At 43.7% G+C, this 12,805-nt stretch overlaps 1 protein-coding gene across 1 annotated transcript; it reads left to right on the top strand.

Moving 5' to 3' along the window:
• On the top strand, positions 2,068-4,301 carry LOC8075828 (glutathione S-transferase TCHQD). Its single transcript, XM_002447819.2, has 3 exons — positions 2,068-2,511; positions 3,114-3,324; positions 3,426-4,301. The coding sequence occupies exons 2-3, from the start codon at positions 3,116-3,118 to the stop codon at positions 4,012-4,014; spliced, it is 798 nt and encodes a 265-aa protein (XP_002447864.1). The 5' UTR covers positions 2,068-2,511; positions 3,114-3,115; the 3' UTR covers positions 4,015-4,301.

Genomic DNA, 12,805 nt, shown 5'->3' with positions numbered 1-12,805 from the left:
TCGAGACGTGTAACCTCGACGCCAACATGGCGTCGACCCCCTGTGTCCAAAACTGAGATTAAGTTTTCTAGGTGTCCAAAAGAGAATTTTTTCAAAAAAAAGGCCAAATTTTAAAAAAATTGGGGCGCGCTGGCCCAGCGTCCGGCTCAACGAAATCAAGCACAAGCCGACGCCCGGCCGCCGCTTAGCCTCTAGGCCGCCGCAAGGATGAATGAAGCGCGCGAACTGTTGAGGCGACGTTGACCCCCCCCCCCTCCCCCCACCCCGGGCGCGTGCGTGAGCCTCGTGGCACTAACACTCATGGAGTAAACGGCAGGCAAGGCAGCCAGCCAGGCTCTGCGGTAGCGAGAACGGTCCGCTTTGTTCGTTTGGCTGATAATTCATGGTAGAAAGTGCTATTAGTTTATTTGTTGTGAAAGAAAAATAATGCTACATTCAGCTTATAAGCTCAGACAAAGAAAACGGCAATTGACATGGCGGGATATGAGCCTAAGCAAACACACTGCACTGCTTCGTCGCATTGGAACTTCAATATTCTACTAGATGGTGGGTGGAAGTGGTCTCATTTCATCATCACATTGATTTTTCTTTTTGGAAAACAATCATCACATTGATTTTTTTTAGCCGGGCTACTACGTATTGAGCTTCACACTGTATGACTGGAAACTAAAGCAAGCTGGCCCAGTTCGGCCCACGTCTTATAGGCCTTGTTTAGTACTCAAAATATTTTACAAAATTTTTCACATTCCCCAACACATCAAATCTTATGGCACATACATGGAGCACTAAATATAGATAAAAGAAATAATTAATTACACAGTTTACATGTAATTTACGAGACGAATCTTTTAAGCCTGATTATTTATGATTGAATAATATTGGTCAAATACGAACGAAAGTGGTACTATTTCTATTTGTAAAATATTTTGGAAGTAAACAAGGCCATAATGTCTTCTGTTGCTTATTATATCACCCTATGTTCTACGTACCTCAGAAAAAAAAGTTACTCCATAGGGTGTGTTAAGTTACTCCATAGGGTGTGTTTGATGCTGCTATGGCCAGCCACGACCTGGTGCAAATGATGCACGTGACCATGTGTAGTTGCGGGCCACGTAGAGTAAAGCCGAGTAGAGATTATATTTGTTTGCCAGCCAAATAGAGGATAGGAAGGGGAGGTGGACAGTGTAGAACAGCCCGCTCTTTTTATGGGGCCCAGTTCCTTGCTCAATCTAGCCGGCTTTAAAAATGATCCTCCATTATTTTTTTAGGTTTGACTCAAAATGCTTTAAAATTCGTGTGAGGTGGACTCCGAGAATGAACTAGCATATCTAAATATGAGCTGCTGTTGGCTAAAGGAGCTCGGGCCACCCCTAGGCCCTTTAGTAAACACGCCCTTCATGTCTGTGGCACGGCCCATAGTAGCGTTACACCATGTTGTTTGTGTCACGCCATTAGCCCATTGACACTTGCTTTGCCGTTGGTGCAATCTTTTTTTTCCTTCGCAGCTGCGATGACTTCCCATTTTCAAAGACAGAGAATTTATTTAAAAACAAAAAAAAGAAAAAAAAAAATCCCAGCGGCAAAGGTACCTGACCAGAACCACGCGGCGCGGCCACGGCAATCACAATGACGACGCAGCCTTCTGGACTCTGGCAGGTGGCAACAGCAAGCAGCGCAGAACCAGACCTCCTCCTCTCCTGGCCACACCAACCGGCAACCGCGACTGGGAACGGAATGATGAAATGGAACGAACGGGCGGTGTGCGGACAGCTATTACTCCGCCGGTGGCCCGTGCCAGTTTGTCAGTTGCGCCGCCGTGTGCGTCGGTGAGAGCGACACCCACGGAAGCCGCCTAGCTCGTCCGATGCGACGGGAACACAGCGTGGCGCGGGCTGGCGTAACCGTCACGTCGGGCCGTCGTCAGACGCTGACCCGACCCGACCTGACCGCGCGCGCGGGGCCTCCGCCACCGCCACGCCACGCCGCGGGAAAAAAAAAACACTTGGGTCACGCTCACGCGGCGCGACTCGGCGGTCGCCGGTCGGCGGCGAGTTGGGTCTACTCCCAGGTCCCCTTTGCCCCGGGTGTGGCGCATTGGATAATCAGCCGGCCGGCCCTGCCCTCCCCACGGCCACCGACCAGGCAGAGGCGACGGGATCGAGCCGGGCACGAGCAGAGGCGAGGCGAGGCCGCGAGGGAGGAAGGTGTCGTCGCGAGGACGCACAAGAGGGGGGCAAAAAAAAGGGCCTTTTTGCGTCGATCCAGGTCGTCAAACGTGCCAGTGAGGACGAATCCAAGCACACGCCCCGACTCTGCTTGGCTTGAAACTGCAGCGGAGCCCCCAAAGGCCCCCGACTGAAACTGCCCCCGCGACCACGAGCGCACCTAAACCCCGCCCGCCCGCCCGCCCGCGTCTCCTCGTCGCCGGGAAGAATCTTCGCCTTCGCGAAGTCTCTCCAGTCTCCAGTCTCCACTCCCCATCGCCGCCGCTTCCTCGCGGGGACTCGGGAGGTACGCTTCTTCAGTTCCCGTACTCGATTGGCTGAATTCGGTGTGGCGTCGCGCGGTTGCGGTAGTTGTAGTTCGGCTGTACTAGTGTTTATCAGACCAATTAGGAGATCAGACAGGTGATGTTTTCTTTGCCTTTTCCCCTCCTTGTAGCCAGTACATAGGGCTTGTTCCCTTCCCCCCCTTGATTCTCATGATTCATGGCTGCTATAGTAAGGGTCGCGTGATTTGCAATGAAAAGCCGGTGCCACCATGATGATTACAATTTTTTTTTCATTAGGACTACACAAACAGATGTACTTATTCCATCGTACCTATTATCATTCCAGAATTGAACTGTAGAAGAAATACAGAGCAAACGAGCAAACTACTTATCTTCCTGTTTATTTTGCTGTTGTTTTTATTGCAATAATACTGCGTATATACTTTGATCCCAGACAGTAATTGACTCTGATGAGTTGCACGTTCGCTTTCTGAAAGGCAGAGTTTTACTTGTTTAAAAAAAAATTTGAGTTGCACATTTGTTTATGCTATTCCAGACACAGCAAGTATGGTTGTCATGAGGAACTAATACTAAGCACATCTTTCTTTTACTGCTAATACAGCAATGCAGCTATACCACCACCCCTATTCGCTGGACAGTCAGAAAGTGCGAATGGCACTGGAAGAGAAGGGCATTGACTACACCTCATATCACGTCAATCCACTCACGGGCAAAAACATGAATGTGGACTTCTTCCGCATGAACCCTTCAGCGAAGCTCCCAGTCTTCCAGAATGGAGCGCACGTAATCTATCGCGCCATCGATATTATTCAGTACGTTCCTTCTTTTTTATATATATTGGAAATATATGAAACCTGACATTCTTCTATTTCTGTTGAACACAAATGTTTATATGCACTTTACGTTGTCATAGGTACATAGACAGGCTTGCAGTGCATTTAAGTGGTGAAATCGCCCCTGTGAATACTGAGGTTCACCAATGGATGCAGAAAGTTGATGCTTGGAATCCTAAGATGTTCACCCTCACGCACACCCCGGTCAAGTACCGTGCGTTTGTCTCCAAGTTCATAAGGCGGGTGTTGATTGCTCGCATGGCTGATGCCCCTGATTTAGCTAGCATGTATCATGTCAAGCTCCGTGAGGCTTATGAGACTGAGGACAAAGTGAAGGACCCTGACATCATGAAGCAAAGCGAGGAAGAACTGAGCAAACTCCTTGATGAAGTTGAATCTCAGCTCAGCAGGACCAAATATCTCGCTGGCGATGAATTCTCACCTGCTGATTCGATGCTTATCCCTATTCTTGCGCGCATAACTCTTCTGGACCTTGATGATGAATACATCAACTGCAGACCCAAGATACTTGAGTACTACAATTTGGTGAAGCTGCGGCCAAGCTACAAGATTGCCATTGGCAAATACTTTAGTGGATGGAAGAAGTATCGGACTCTCTTCAAGACATCGTTCTTTCTTTGCGTTCGAACCCTGTTCAGGAAGTACTAGATAGTCCAGCAGCTGAAATAGCTGAATCAGTACCTTGTGAACTGACTTGTATAGTGAGTTTTGGCTAAAAAATCATCTGTACATCTTCCATGTGACTTTTTGTGGTCTTGAGTTCTGTTTTCACCTGTAAAACCAAATACGTTTGTTTGCTTGTATATTTCTGCTTCATGTTGTTTGCAGAAATGCATGTTATAGAACTGTATACAGAATAGGCCTAAGTATACATTTCGGTTTTTGTCACTTGTTCTAGTCCAATTCTTGTCTGAAATAAATTATTGTTGACTTGATTTTGGTACTGTCTAATTGCTTCCTTAATTTATAACTTGATCAAGTTATTATGCCTTTCTTCCTTAGTTTCTAATTTCTTTGAAGGGGAGGTTATCCACTTATCCTTGATACTCTACTGCAAAGGTATGTTATATCCTTTCTCCTCACTTCTATCAGACTTAAAGTGCAAGTTCTATGACACATTTTCTTTTCCATTCCAAATGCAGGCCTTAATACTGATTGGCATTTTAGGTATGACCATACAGGTAAGCATAAGCTCTGCATGTGCGACATTTAAAATGCAGGACAGTTGCCTGACTATCACATGCTCCTTTTGCTCCAATAATGCACCATGGGCCAGGTCTGTACTTCGTTTTCTCTGCATAATGTTTTCTCCAGAGTACACTACCGCTCTATATATATCTCAGATAGAAGGTTTTCTGTTCAACAATCCAAGTTTCTTTGCTGTGGAGCATATGGAAAGTTGTAGCTATAGGACATGAGAGTGAGCTGGGAAGAGGAAGAGAGGGCCTAAGAGCAGTGGGAATGGGAACATGGAGGAAAGCCTATCCTGTTTGTTTCCTCCTCCAGAAACAGAGGTGGAAGCTTGGTCCGGTGTTTCCCAATGCCTCCCATTCCTATTGTTCTTAAGTGCTCCATCCTTTTCCTTTTGGCTTACTGTGCAGTTGGTTCAGTAGACAACCAAATTATGCTCCTATTTTGATGATTTGAATTTGGGAGTGGGCATGGAAGAGGAAGAAAAGAGGGTCTAAGAGCAGTGGGCATGGGAACATGTAGGAAGGCCTTTGAGATGGAAAGCTCATTTTGGGTCTTCCTGATGCCTCCCATGCCTATTGTTCTTAGGTGCTCCTTCCTCTTGCTTTTGGCTCACATGACATACAGGATGAGTGCTGTGTCTCCATTCCTGATTTGACTTTTTTTTTCTTTTATGTTTGTTTTGGCATGCCTTAGTAGATGCATAGTTTACGATGTTGGCTTTGCTTCCTGGAATGTTTTAAGTTCAAAATTCTTTGGCCTGTTTGGTCACAGATAAGTTAAAGGTTATAGCTTAGTTAGATTGCCAATAGGTTCTTTCAAAAAAGATTGCCAATAGGTCAAGTTTCAGATTCCACTAGCACAATCATACAACTGCTTAACTATTGACTGTTCTGAATATGAACACATCTCATGCCAACATTTATCAGCTAGCATATGGAATAAGAAACTGGCTAGCACTTCCTCAAACTTAACAGCAAGAGACATAGAAATGCTATTTGACAGAACATATGATGGCATGCATTTTCCGCTGTCTTCTCTTTGACGAAGTACTGCAAAAGAAAGTATAGAAACAGAGATGATGAAACATAAGATATGAGCATTGTACATGTGACTCTACACCAGAAACAAAATCAACAACTTCCATACAAAATTTGAACCAAATGAGCTACACTGAGATTACACAAGCTTGGGGCAGAGCAACCAAATGGACAGGTGGTCAATAAGTTTGCAAGAAGCAAATATGGAAACTAGAAGATCTATAACTAATTGCATCCTCTTTGCACAGCCTAAACATATGCAAGCACGTCTGTAGCAAATGATTGCTCAGCATGCGAGCTCCTGGTGATATGCACTCTGGGTCCAAGCAGGTGTCTGCCATCTCAGAGAACTCCAGCCAAGTGTTGCAGAGCTGAGGATTTTGTAATCCGTGCATACTTTGTGCTAGTCTCTAGTAGTTGTTTCAGTCATCTCTGAGTTACAATTTCATGGGGTTAAACTTGCAAAGTGCAGAGTGCTTACACCTCCTGTTGTATTGAACTCATTGAAATGCACTAATAAGTGTGAAAAAATCAAATTGATGTCTATGTGTTGAATTAGGTAGCATGGTGTTTTCTTGCTAGCCTGAACAGTTCTTGTTTTTTCAACTGCAACAACTGTCACTGTCTTATTGTATTTCCTCTTAGCCTGAGCGATTATAATTTACACCTCTCTTCCTTTGTTTACTTTATTTATAATGTTGCCAATTTCTTATGCCTAGCTTCTCATTGCTTTCAAATAGCATGGCATTCCTGACATCTGAACCATGCTACAGCTGAAATGTTTAAGATATGTTATCCCCTCATTGTTCTCATTCTTAAATGCAAATGTCTTCATTTTTTTTTTGTAATCTAAATACTGGCCATACTGGTGGTCCTATTAGATATGGGTAAAGCGAAGTTTTTCTGCATATGCTCTATATTTACACTTAGTCTTCAGGACAAAGTGTAAGATGTATTTGTACATGTGTATATAGCACAGGTTACTCAGGCTATATATATGCAAGTCACCCAGCTTGACTATCTAAAATCCACGTGCTCCCCCCAGTGTCATTGACTTCAGCTCTAACGGTGCGCCATGGATGAGGTCTGTCTGTGCATAGTTTACTCCACAAAAGGTTTTCTATAGGGTGCACTAGTGGCCCATATATATTTCATATCTCATCAATCCAGACATATATGGTTTATAGTATGTGAGAGTAGTGGGACTTGATAGTAAGCCTGGAATAGGAAGATCGAGAGGGCCTAAGAACAGTAGGAATGGGAACATGGAGGAAAGCCTTACCTATTTGTTTCCTCCTCTATCTACAGAGGTAGAAGCTTGGTTTGGTATTTCCCGATGACTCCCACTCCTTTCGTTCTTAAGCACTCCTTCCTTTTCCTTATGGCTTGCAGCACAATTGTTTTAGCGAAAAAAACCAAAGCACACACTAGTGCATGCAATAGTCTTTTAGTAAGGAAGAACGACGGGATTCCTTGGAAAGCTGGTAGTTCATTTCACTCTGTATCGAAAGTCCCAGTATATTATATATCTGTGTACATCCATCAACAAATCTAACATTTCTTACATTGATCGTCCAGGTCTTATTGTTGTTTAAAGCCGCCCCGCCACAGCAGGCAGGTTAGTTCCTCTGTCATTGCCGGAGAGTTCTTGGCGAAGAGACCTTAGGATCCCTTTGCTACTGAGCGAGCCAACTATCTATCGACAGACCCTTCAGCTTTGCACTTAACTAACCCATTGCTTTTATGCTCTTCGATGTGCCATATTGATAGCTACCTTCGGCTTCTCATCTAAAGGGGAAGTGAAAGATGGGGGATAGGGTTTTCCAGAAGCTGGAAAGCCTCGTTATTAAAGAGCGTTGGTACAAGTGGACTTGGATGATTTCAACTTGAGGGTGACCCAGGTAAAGGAAGGAAAAAGGACCTAAGATCCCATTTTGAGTCTTCCTGATGCCTTCCAACCCTATTGTTCTTAGGTGCTTCTTCGATTCATCTCACACAATACTGAGATGATAAACAGTGTGTTTCCTTTTTCTGTTTTGCTGTATCTTTAAAAGATGATGTTTTCACTCGTCAAATGGTGATTTTTTCTTTTCTTTTCTTTATTTGGCATCTAGTTCAAGATGATGGCCTTGTTAATTGCAGCCCTTTCAGTTTCATATTCTGTGTCTTGTGCAGTCCACTCATACGCTAAGATGATGGCTTAGCTAGCTCGCCTACAAGTTCGTGTCACAACCCATTGGCAAAATAATACAACTTCTAGTACTTACTGTTCTGTACATGATCACAGATCATAATATTGCTTGTCCTGTAGTTATGAAAACTGACTAGTGACTAGAAATCTTGTCAGGAATGTACAACGGAAAATGTTATTTCGTGGAACATATCCACATGCATTCGCTGCTTAATTTTCTGCTATGACCAAGGATTGCAAAGAAAGCAATGAGAACTAAGATTATGACAAACATGGAATGAAAATTATACATTCTAAAGTTTGTAGTCCTTCTACACAACAAACATAGCAGGCAACTGCCCTGCTATAGGGATCAAACACGCATGGAGCATAGCAACCAAATGGACAAGTAGTCCATGTAAGACAACAGAAGATTAAGGACAGTGAGCACATGCTTCATTCCTGATGCCTCAAATCCAAGAACGGTTGAGGTAGATGTATTGCTTGGCTGATCCCTGTGGTCTACAGTGGTTTGATGCTGAATCTTAATATGCACGCCGTCATGTTTTAATCTTGTTATAAGGGATCATAACTGGAGCTCATTGTGAAGGAATATAAGATTTCTGTCTAAGTCTGTCTGTGCAGCCGGACCTTGTTCAGAAAATATACTTCACAATGAGCTGAATCAATAGACAGACTGTAGATCAATAGACAGACATATTTAACATTTATAGTTAAGCAGTTGCATAGCTGAATCAATACCTGTTGAATACTTGAATCAGAACGTGACCTATAAATGTTAAATATGTTTTTCTTGAAAAGTTTGTTCTTGATAGTTTCTGGATCTAGAACATCTTCAGAATAGTAATACGGTTACTTGCTCATATGTAACATCCAAATTTATGGGCTAACCACATTTTATCACTTGTTCCGGAGCAGTTCTTGTCTGAAGTAACTTGCAGTCACGTTTACTTTTGTCGTCTACTTGCCTGCCATTCTACCATTAGAGCTCTCGCGCTTTTGATCTTCAACAGGGATAGTGGTCCCTTTCTTGGGTTGTTTGTTTTATTTGTATTTGCCCAATACTTCATTCCTTGCCCAATATCTGTACTACTGTACCTTTCCTACAATCCAGCTTCATAAGGTGTCATTCACATCTCTCCTCACTTTCTTAAACGGAGGCTTCTTCACCAATGTCCCCCATTGTAAATGCTGGGACCTTTTTACTGGCAACCTTTTAAATATGGCCAAACAGAAGATCTCATGCACATGCTCTAAACTGACAATGCAGGACAGGGCCTGAAGATCACATGGCTCCAATTCCTCCTGTTGCGGACATAAAGTTCAGAATGCACTAAAGATCTATATATACACCTCTAGGCCTATGGGCTTTGGTCAGTGACCAACATGTTCATGCTTGAGAGTATATGGATGACTTGTAAGAGTGAGCCGGGAAGAGCAAGAAAGAGCGGGCCTAAGAGCAGTGGGAATGGGAACATGGAGGAAAGCCATTCTAGAAATTTCCCTCCCTCCAGCAGTGGAGGTGGGAGCTTCGGTTTGGTGTTTCCTGGTGCCTCCCATTCCTATCGTTCTTAAGCGCTCCTTGTTCTTCCTCTTGGTTTGCAATGCTTGTTTTAAGTGATCATGGAAGAGGGAGAAAGAGGGCCTAAGATTAGCAGGAATGGGAATGTCAAGGCTATGATTCATTTTGGGTCTTCCTGATACCTCTCATTCCTGTCATTCTTAGGCGCTCGTTCCTCTTCTTCTTGGCTCACACAATCCATTCGATGACTGAATGACACGTTTTCATTTCTCAGTTATTGCCATTTTCGGTTGATGTTGTTTCTTTGAGAAGTTTAAATACTTGAATTGTGTAACATGATGCCTTTGTTTTAACTGAAATGTTTGATTAGTCTCACCGTCTGAAATTCGTTGGCAAGTCTAGCCCATGAATTAGCTTAAGAGGATGGCCTAGATAGGGTTTAATGAGTTTCAGATTCCACTAACATAATGATATGACTGTTTATTACCGATTGTTTTGGACATGAATACACATCACACTAGTAAACTTCGGGAGATAGACTTACTGTGAGAGAAAAACACTACTAAATGACTGACAGATTCGATTCATTCGCTACTAACTTTCTGCTATTACCAAAGGCTGCAAAGAAGGTACAGAGAAAATAAAGATACTGCCACACAACAAGAACATTGCATTTGACTTGGTAGACCATCTGTGGCACAAACAATAGTTTGCAACCGCAATGAAAAATTTGAATAAAGCTATACAAGATCGTAAGTGCTATTTTAGATGCATGGTCAAGAAGTCGACATATTTTGACCTTCCTATTTTGAAGGAATTGTAGTTACTTAATTTCGTTTAATATTTGTGAAAGTGTCCTTTCCTTTTTCTTTCTCATGATCTGCCACTAGTTTTTTTTTACACTATTATGAAGGCTGCAAAGAAGGTGCAGTGCAAATAAAGATATTGACACGCACAACAAGAACATCGCATCGATCTGGCTTGGTAGACCATCTATGGCACAAACAAAAAGTTGAAACTGCACTACAAAATTTGAATATAATAAACGATACGAGATCGTAAGTGCACACGGCATGCACCTCCTGAATGGACTAGCACTCTCGCAGTCCAGGTATGATTGCAGCAAACGAACATTCCGATTTGGGAAGTAAAAGATTTCTGATAGTCAGCTCATCCTGTTATCCTAATGCCTTCAATAGGTGTGAGCTTGGCTGACCCACAACAAATGGATAACCAAGCTGATTCTAAAATCGTAGTGGCTTCATGCTGAATTTTTAGATGCATGATCAGTGTTGGGGATTGAACCACGCCTGCCCCCCCCCCCTTCTTAGGAAACAAAGCCATCAAAACTCAATCGCGGTAGCCAAGCCTTCGTACCCCTAACCTTCATACAGGAGAGTATGAAGGTTCCGGGGAAAAGCTAACTCCGTGACTCAATCTGGTTCTGTGAAACAGGTGTGAGCATGCTGACCCGGCGCGAGGGATCTCGAGAGGCGGACGCTGATCCCCTGGCAGAAGATTGGCGGAGGATCTGGAGCTTGCAGCGAAGGTGCGGCGAAGGTCCGGACCGGCTTGAAGATGGCGAAGAACCTCGAGAGGCAGACACCGGACCTCCGACGGCTGGGTGGCGGAGGATCCAGAACCTTCGGTGGAGGCACAACAGAGGTCAGGGACGCTTTGGGGGCGCAACTCCGGCAGATCGGCCTGTGAAGTGTTCTTGAAGGAGAATTACTCTAGTAACCCTGTAGGTCAGTGACAAAGGGGCGAAATATGCTGGGATATTCCGCCACTGTCACGGGACATTCTTGTAACAAATCTTAGTCGGGATCCGAGCCCTATATAAAGGGACTATAAATGCTTTTCTGAGAGTTAGTTGAAACCAATTTACTGAAGCACTGACTGTTCTAGGGTTTCGAGCTCTCTCTTCCTTGTCTGTCAAGATACTCAGGCCCCTCAAAGCAACGGGCGAGCAAGCTCGACCAACCTTCGCTATCGGGGGAACCTCAACCTCTTGCAACAATCAGGAAGTTGACATATTTTGACCTTCCTAGTTTGAAGGAATTAGGAGAGGTTTTTAATTTCGGTATGGCAACAATTTCGGCCACCACCGAAATTACTAAATTTCATAAAATTTGGCCAAAATTTCACTGAATCTTTTTAGAGACTAGCATATGAAATATGTTTTTTTTGGATTTTTCTTTCGGCCACCACCGAAATTAACAAAATTCGTGAAATTTTGAACCTTGATTGGGACAACACTCTTGTCCCCGCGTCGCTCCCACACTGGCGACACGAGCGGTGACCCAAACCCTAGCCGCCACCCCCTTTTTATTACTTTTGTGGAATAGTGTCCTTACTTTTGTTTCTCTCATGAGACAAATTTAGGAAGTGAGCACCTTGTGAAACGTATGATAAGTGGAGGGAAATCAAAAAGATGTTTAAGTTCCTACGCACCTGATCCTTTAATTTCCTCAATCACATCTTAAAATTCTATTTCTGAGTGAGAAAATTGCATATTTTAGGACTTCAAATAACGCACTTTGTAGATATTGGACTCTAAACATCGACTTCGTAGAAATAACTCTCGAAATGTTGGCTTCTTGGTTTTTATGACATTTGTTTTATTTTATCTCTTTTTAATTCTTAATACATGTATTTCCTACCTAAACTTACCCTTTTACCGAGGGCCGAAGCATCAATCGCTGTTAATACACATCTAGTTCCCCGTTGCTGTCGTCCTCCTTCTCTTCACCGCCGATCCCCATCCTGTCACCTTCCTCCCATCCGATCAATCCAAAGACCTTGTGAAAGGTCTTAATGGCTAGAGGGAGGGATGAATAGCCAAATAAAATTTTCTATAACAACACTAAAAGCACTTGATTAGTATATAAGATGACGAAGTAAATTTGGCAATAGCTCTACAAGGGTGATGCAAGCCTCCTACCCAATCTAGTTTCTATAGTCTTTAAGGAAGCACACTAAAACTATGTCACTACTTACCCCTAGGTGATAAGCTAAGCTAAGCAAAAGAGCTACACAAACTAGCTAACAAAGTAATGCAAAAAAAGGTTAGGATTGATATACCACCACGTAAGCCAACTAATCACAATAGAGAATGCCAATAAAGTCCAATCACCTCAGAATCAAATATTGACACAATAATTTTTTTTTACCGAGGTTCACTTGCTTGCCGGTAAGCTAGCCCTTGTTGTGGCGATACACTCACTTGGAGGTTCACGAGCTAATAGGCATCACATGCCAAACCCTCACTAGGGTGCTGCACAACCAACACAAGATGGGGATCACACAAGCCACGAGCAATCCACTAGAGTACCTTTTGGTTCTCCGCCGGATAAAGGTTAAGAACCCCTCACAATCACTGCGATCGGAGCCGAGACAATCACTAACCCCCCGCTCAACGATCCTCGCTGCACCAAGCTGTCTAGGAGTTGGCAAACTCCAAGAGTAACAAGCGAACCCCGCAGCGAAACACGA

The sequence above is a fragment of the Sorghum bicolor genome, chromosome 6 (assembly GCF_000003195.3).
Source record: "Sorghum bicolor cultivar BTx623 chromosome 6, Sorghum_bicolor_NCBIv3, whole genome shotgun sequence".
NCBI lineage: Eukaryota > Viridiplantae > Streptophyta > Magnoliopsida > Poales > Poaceae > Sorghum > Sorghum bicolor.
Note: the sequence above shows the minus strand (reverse complement) of the source record. Positions and strands in the feature narration are given on the sequence as shown.

Excerpts from the sequence above, each read along its gene's own strand:
- LOC8075828 (XM_002447819.2), top strand. The coding sequence starts at position 3,116 with ATGCAGCTATACCACCACCCCTATTCGCTGGACAGTCAGAAAGTGCGA. Across the intron at positions 3,325-3,425 it reads CGCGCCATCGATATTATTCA|GTACATAGACAGGCTTGCAG; the intron begins GTACGTTCCTTC and ends ACGTTGTCATAG.